Source organism: Fragaria vesca, linkage group LG2 (genome assembly GCF_000184155.1).
Source record: "Fragaria vesca subsp. vesca linkage group LG2, FraVesHawaii_1.0, whole genome shotgun sequence".
NCBI lineage: Eukaryota > Viridiplantae > Streptophyta > Magnoliopsida > Rosales > Rosaceae > Fragaria > Fragaria vesca.
The window spans coordinates 5,783,486-5,791,371 of NC_020492.1; the positions used below are offsets into that span (position 1 = coordinate 5,783,486).

At 39.0% G+C, this 7,886-nt stretch overlaps 1 protein-coding gene across 1 annotated transcript; it reads left to right on the forward strand.

Annotated features, from left to right (window-relative positions):
• The first annotated feature begins 1,536 nt into the window (after positions 1 to 1,536).
• Positions 1,537 to 4,757, forward strand: LOC101302795 (transcription factor bHLH3-like). Its single transcript, XM_004289867.1, has 2 exons — positions 1,537 to 3,501; positions 4,090 to 4,757. The coding sequence occupies exon 1, from the start codon at positions 1,969 to 1,971 to the stop codon at positions 3,481 to 3,483; it is 1,515 nt and encodes a 504-aa protein (XP_004289915.1). The 5' UTR covers positions 1,537 to 1,968; the 3' UTR covers positions 3,484 to 3,501; positions 4,090 to 4,757.
• Positions 4,758 to 7,886: the final 3,129 nt, after the last annotated feature.

A 7,886-nucleotide genomic window follows, 5' to 3' on the forward strand; every position in this document is an offset into this window, starting at 1 on the left:
TCTGAGCCCTGGCCTCTTTAATTTCCTAGGTATTTTCTTGTACTCGTTTGTAGGTCTCTTATATATCTATATCCTATAATTGGAACATAGATTTCATCATCTAAGAAGCGTGAGCAACAAGCAGAGATAGGGTTTCCCCCCATTTCTCCCCATATCTATCTCTCTAGCTCGCTGCCCGGCTCGGCCTCGATCAGTTCCAGTTTCCCGACCTCACCTGTAAATTGTTGCGAAATCCGATCCTTTTCTGTTTTGCTAGCGCATCAAACCGATGTGTAAGTTGAAGAACAAAACCCTCCTGATCGTTAAACTAGTGGTGGTTTCCTTGTTGGTCATTCTTGCAGCGGCAGCAGGTCGGCCTTTAGAACATGGCAGCAGCAGTGGCAGGATGATGAAACAGATGAGCACTACTAGTTCTGGTGTGAAATCAAAGGCGAAGGCGGCGGTGTCTTCTCCATTTTTCAACCCGCAGGACAAAGGGGATGTGCCGCCTGGTGGCTCCAACCCATGCACCAACGTCCCCAAACACGGCAACGGCCATTGCTAGTTGAAAATGAAACTCTCACGAAGCTCGATCAAGTCGATCAATATCTTAAATTCTCTGTGCATCACCGGGATTTGGTCCACATTATACATTACAATTAGCTAGGAATATCTTAATTAATTCATTCATTCATATCCATGTAACACTGTTCATCGTAATGTTCCATCTCATTGTTAGTCTTTCGATTCCCAAACGGGGTCTAGCTACTTCCTTCGTTTTCTTGTCTTTGATCAATGTTGAGCTTGTAAGTCTCGTAGTTATATATAGACGCATTTTTACTTTGGTATCAAATATCTGGGTTTTTTTTGTTACACGACCGTCTGTTTCAAAATCCGATAATCACCAAAAAAATGATTTGATTATAAATTTGCAAGTTGAGAATTTCAGTGGAGCTGTCTCTACTGTCAACTCTCAACCACAAATCATAAAGAGAACAAAATTTCCATGTAATTACTTTTGAGTGAGATGGACAACAAAACTTGATGAACAAGCAAAATCTATTTCCAGGAAAAGAATTAGCTAGATGTGTCGCTACTGTTCTCGTTGACTATGAAGAAATGATCAGTTTTTTTTCATTGACTATAAGAAGTCAAATTTGCACTAAAACCATTCCCATTTTACCATTTCTATCTTCAACTCTCTCCTTTCCTAGTGGATCTGGGCATTTTGTGTGGGCCGGGTAAATAGACTGACTAGCTCATGCCCCATTATCTGCTATTCGGGTTTTACCAAAACAAAAGTAACATAGGGGAGGGACACGTGGCAGATGCTGCTACAATTTTAGAAAGATATAATAATAGAAAAGTTAATAAAGCTCCCCAACATTCAGATCTAGCCAAAAAAACAGAAACCCACGTATCAGTCTGGTGTTCAGTTCTTCTACACTTTCCAAATGTTTGGTCGAAACCAAGGATCAATATAGAAGCTTTAGTTCAGCCTCATGTTCTTATCAATTTTGATAGGTACTTTAGATCCAAGCTTTTATTCATACCCTACTAGATTTATGAGTTTCTAATTCAATTTCGTGCTACCGAAAGCTTTAAGCTTTGAGCTGCAAAGTGAGAGCTTTGTTTGTAAAAGCGTAGATTCTCAGTGTTCTGCTAACTGGGTAAGCCTAAATTTCTCAGTTTTTTCTAGTTTCGGTTTAGTTTATGTGATTTGAAGAGATTTTTATAGGTTTAAGTGAAGTTTTGATAAATTTTGTGAGTAATCTTGTCAAAGATCCGATTTTTGTGTCGAATTTAATATCTGAGATATGTGGAATTACTGAACTGTAGTGGTAATTTGATAGAAAGGTTGTGAATTTCTGTACTGAGTGGATTTAGATTTTTGAGTTGTGTTTTGTTGTTGAAAGGCAAGCAAGATAGGTATTTGGAGTGTTTTAGGATATTGGGTGAGTGTGACTGTGTGAATTAGGAGGAATTAAGATGGGTGAGAAGCTTTGGGTGAATGAAGAAGAAAAGGCCGTAGTGGAGTCAGTACTGGGTACAGAAGCATGCCAGTTGTTGATCTCATTGGCTTCGGAGAACTTGTTGTCCGACTTGGCTAGGCCTCCAGGACAATTGGGTGTGCAGCAGGGGCTGTCCCAGCTTGTCCAAGGGTCCAGTTGGAATTATGCTGTCTTCTGGCAGGTTGTTGGATTGAAATCTGGTGGAGCCGCCTTGATTTGGGGCGATGGACATTGTAAAGATACCAAGGGTGGTGGAGTTGGAGACGAGAGCTCTACTAGGGATGGCAACTTGGAGGGAGTGCAGAAGAAGAATGAAGAGGTGAGGAAGTGGGTGCTTGGGAAGCTCCACTCATGTTTCGGTGGTTCGGGTGAGGATAACTATGCAAGGAGGTTGGATAGGTTGTCTGATGTGGAAATGTTTTACCTGACTTCAATGTACTTTAAATTTCAACTTGATTCACCGTATGGTCCTGGGGAGTCGTACAAGTCTGGTAAATCAATTTGGGTTTCGAACGTTGCTAGTTGCTTACATCATTACCAGTCGAGATCGTTTTTAGCTAGATTGGCAGGGTTCCAAACAGTTGTGTTTGTACCCATGAAATCAGGAGTTGTGGAGCTTGGTTCAGTCAAATCAATTCTGGAAGAACAGAATGTTGTGGATATGGTCAGAAGTGTATTTGGGGTTCCTAGCTCTGTCCAGGCAAAGATATATCCAAAGATTTTCGGGCATGAGCTTAGTCTCGGTGGTCCAAAACCACAACCGATAAACATTGCCTTCTGCCCAAAGGTTGAAACAGACTCTTCATTTCCTTCAGAATCTTTTGACTTACAAGCAATAGGCACTTCAAATGGATGTCGCACTGAGGATAGTGAAGTTAAACTGTTTCCACACTTGAGCCAAATTATGGGTGGGAATTTCAGTTCTACAGCTGGTGTTTCAAGTTCAGAGCTGCCTAAAGACGAGTCATCAGCACAAATTGATGAAAGGAAACCTAGAAAGAGAGGGAGAAAGCCTGCCAATGGAAGAGAAGAACCCTTGAATCATGTGGAAGCAGAGCGGCAGAGGCGTGAGAAGCTTAACCAGCGGTTCTACGCACTTAGAGCTGTTGTTCCCAACATATCAAAGATGGATAAAGCCTCTCTCCTTGGTGATGCCATTACCTATATCAATGATCTACAGACGAAGATCAGGGTCATGGAAACTGAGAAGCAGATGGGAAGCAGCAGCCACATGCAGTTCCCGATTCCAGAGATTGATTTCCAGGAACGACAAGAGGATGCTGTTGTGACGATGAACTGCCCACTGGGTTCTCACCCTGTTTCTGATGTCATCAGAACACTTAGGGAACATAGCATTGTAGCTCAAGATACTAATGTGTCCGTAACAGAGGATGACACTGTTATTCATACATTCTCCATTCCAACCCAAGGTGGTGATGCCGAGCAGTTAAAGGAGAAGCTGGTGGCTGCTCTTTCAAAATCATCCGTGTAAATTGATGTTTACTAACTGGTTAGTGTGTTTATGTCACTAGTGATATTCAATGAAGTTGTTTCATATAATATGCACATGCTTTTACATAAATTGAATTGCAAGATATATAACCTTTTGGTTTCAATCTTTGAGTGTCCTCTCATCTTTCTTTCTTGCCCATTCTATGGTATAAGTGTATAACTAGGAGGTTTCAATCTCTAAGTGTCCTCTTGTCTTTCTTTCTTGCCCATTCTATGGTATAACTAGGTTTAATTTGGGGTAGGCCTTGGTTCAGAGGAGAGAAAAATGGACCGGAGAATATTAAACTAGGCTTGAGGTCTCCTCCTAATCTCAGAAAGTCAAGGAGGAGTTCGTTACTCATCGTAAAAAAAGAAGTTAATTCATCAATCAAGAAAAAGGGAAATGTTTCTTCATAGTAAAACATGTTTTATGCATAGAATATGTTTTCTTTGATCTATCAAGCATAGAATATTGTTTGAATTTGACAATTTTGTGTTGTATATTGGTTCCTCAGGGCTTGGTCACAATCAACTAGCATTTGTATATGTTTTACTTTTAACGGTTCTATTCTTCTATGTGACTCGTGAATCAAAAATTTTGACCCAGAAGGAACTGGACTGAACCAATGTAAGAACACACTGTTTGCTGCTCAAGTTTGCTAGCGTGTATTTGATTTGTTCCAAACTCGGTTCAACCTTCAAACCACAACTTAGTCAATGTCGAATGAGCAGGGAGGTAGGCGCAACAAGTCAAAGACATATCCAATTAAAATTGCAGAGCGCCCGCCTATATAAGTAGCTCTTCCCCTCCAAACTCAAACATCATTCATTTCCTACTTCATTTTTGTACATTCAAAACTGGTAAAGGAGAAAGAGCAAACAGAGATTGTTAGAAAAACCTGCAACAAAAACATACATTGATTCCATTCCTTTCGATTCCGAAACAAGACAATGAGGTCGTCTACGAAGAGATGCTTGTTCGCGATTCTTTTGATTTGCATAGTGTTGCTCTCCTGTGCACAACTTGGAGAAATGAGGCACCTGAGAGCAGAAGAATGGGCAAAGAACAATGGTCTGCGACTTGTGTTGGAGTCCCTCCAAAAAGGTCCAACCCCTGCCGGAGTAGGCAATTGTTGCTCCAACATCCCCGGTCGATGTCCACCCGGTTCTAAATGCTAAATAGCAATGAGACTCACATCAGCTGTAACCATCTTCAACTGTGACGTTTATGTAGCTAGTGATTCCATTTTTTGCTTTTGTATTTTTTGGCTTCTGAAAAACCATGTAACTGCAAAATAAGGTCAACCAGTGCAGCATACTTGTAACAAGAACGACAATTTGTTTATTTATTTTATATGGAATACATTGATTTGTTTCACCCTTTATGAGATGAAATTACGGACGCCTTGTAAGTATTCTCAACTCTCTTGCTCATTTCCCTATCGTCTATATATCAGAATGTGAACTGTGAAGGAAGTGAATTTCGTAACCCAGGTAAAATCTTTATGATTAAGAAAAAACTTAATTTTGGAAGAGGATAGCAGAAGGCAAACTGTTGTGGCCTTGGCTTGCCTTACTACTTAACAATGTGGACCTTAGTGATACAAATCAATACGAAATATTTAAGTTCTTTTTTGTCCGGATACAAACCAAATTTGCAACCGAAAGCGTCACATAGAACCTACACCTAGCTCGATCGTTGCTAATGAAAAGCATCAAAAGCTGAAAGCGGTACTTGATCTGAAAGTGTGATAGACTCTTCACCTTCAGGTTTGAGATCTATGTACATTGTTCGTCTCTGATGAGTTAATATTGAATAATATCTTATTTGTATAAAAGAATGAAATGATAAAGCATGATCTGAAGTTAGAAAACTTAACACAACCATTACGAATTGCTTCGCCAAGAAAACTAAGTGAATAAGGTAATTTATGAAATATTCAGTTATGTCGTATGAAATCGTCTAGCTAGCTAATTAAGCAATGGCTGCAGGTTGATCAGATAGAGAGAAGTCATAATAAGAAACGGTCCTGATCGCTAGTCAATATGTCAAGTCAATTGAGACTCCAGATTTCGGTCATCGATAACCATATTCTACATGTAAAATCATCATTTGTTTTTGTCAAACTAGTATTGCTTGATCTTGTCTTGTAAAAGGTTAGCATGAACCAAACACCTCAAAACATTCAACGTTCAAGATGGATCCTCCTACACGCTTTTGGCCACCAGAACCCTAAAGCTCCGTCCAAAACTACCTAGCAAGAGTGACGGTCAAGATGTATATATATAACATACAGCAAGTCAGTCTTAAACTATAGCTTGATCGATCATCATCCATATGTTCTTACCTAATTTTATTTTCCTTAGTATAACTTTATTTTCTAGGTGATATCGAATTATTGAATATCGATCTTTGAATGTGGTTCACATATCATTATTCGATAATCTTATGCCAGCTAGATATTTGAGCAAGAAGAAACTAGGTATATGAAAGTGCCATGCATAATAAATTTATGCGGGGAAGAGACTTGCTTGAGGAAAAAGAAACTAGAGCTATATGAAAGTGAAACAAATGAATGCCAACGGCGTCGTACTACGTGATCTTCAAGCTCAAGATACCAGTTTGAAATAATCCCAGTTTCTTGTGGTGTCACCAGTGACCCATTCCATTTGACCTTTTTATAACAAAATAGTCAATAGTCAATACAGCGTATCTACACATGTATTGAAAATTTCGTGCCACAGTCAATCGTCATGTAATATATTCAGATACCGGTCCATTTTGATGCCTATAAAAACCCCACTTTCCCTCCTCCTCTTATTCATTCATCCCATTCCTTCAATTTTTGATATTTTCTTGCATACACAGAACTACAGAAGCACTAAACCAAAGCCAAAGAAAGCAAACTGATTAATTCTTTCCCCAGTAGTAGAAGAAATGAAGCTCTTCACGAGAATGGTCGTGGTGGCCGCAGTGGTGGTTGTTCTTATGAACATGGACTCAATTGACGCCTGCAGGGTCTTGAACACTAACGTTCAGCAAAAGGGTACTCTCAATCCTCCCCAGATCTCTTCGATTATGAAACAAATGGTACAGAGGGGACTAAACTACGAGGGTACTACCGATCAAGGACTGCACTATGTTTCTAACCGAGGCATAATCTACGTTCCTTCAATTATCCGTCAAAGATTGCAGAAGGGGACAGTACCCTCCACTGGCGGTAATCCAGGCACTAACGTTCCCTGAAGATCCTGCTGGTTCCTTCCTCAACATATATGGTTCCAGCAAGTTTAGATAATCAGTTGTAAAAATTGTTTATGATCGAGCGCCTGATTAGTACACAACTTACACAAAGTAGGTATAGAGAAATTCATTGTTTCTTAATTTTTGGGCATGATCCATGTTATGTATAACGAACATGCAGGCATCACTTGTAAGATATATATGAGCAAGAAATATATAGAATTATTCCATCATATATAGCTTAATTGTTTCAACTTTTTCTAGTAAATTTAAAAGTCATTTCCTTTATATATATATTGGGTCGCGACATGATCACTAGCCATATATCATTCGATCAGATTCAAAAACCTAAGGTGTTTGCTAACGAGTAACCTCATGAAAATTTTGATTAATTAGTGAAAACATATCAAATATGGGTAATAATCGATCTAACTGTACGTGCACGTATGAACAATGATACATGCATTAAGGACTCGATTACTCGGACAATGATCTACCTAGCTTACTATACTTCTGCGTGCATGTGATTTACCTTTACGAAGATTATTTTCTAAATTTTCACCACAGGAATTGTTGTAGTGGCAATAGATCGAGGTGGTGAAAGAGGCTAGCTACTGCTCCTTGAATTGAACCCTTTTGTTTTCACCTTGGCTCTACACTTGGCCTGAGGTGAACCCTAGCTATAGCCTATTCAAAATTCATTAGTTGCATGCCAAATTGCCAATTCAAGTCATAGAATAATAGATTTCAAAACAGGCAGGGTCTAGTAGCACTTCCAAAATTGATAAAGCAATAGATCCTTCCATCCCTTTTATGATCGATCCGGCCAGTTAGCAACATACGTTGTTAAAGATAGATTTGATTGCAAGAGTAATAATTAATCCTCTGTGCATAATGCAAAACATAAACAGATTAATCAAAAGTATGATTGCCCAAAATAATTCACATATTCATTTTATTCCATGTAAATTGTGTACGTAGCTAGATTACAATAATGAATTGATCGATAACATAACATTTATTTTACGTGTTATAGTATGTAACAATAAATTACTATAGCTAGTATTTGGAGCTAGTTTATTACCATTTTCCCAAGTCAATTGACTCATTTGTGCTGCATGCTTATGCCGGTTAGTAATGGAAACCTGAAGTTAGGGTAC

Excerpts from the sequence above, each read along its gene's own strand:
- LOC101302795 (XM_004289867.1), top strand. The coding sequence starts at position 1,969 with ATGGGTGAGAAGCTTTGGGTGAATGAAGAAGAAAAGGCCGTAGTGGAG.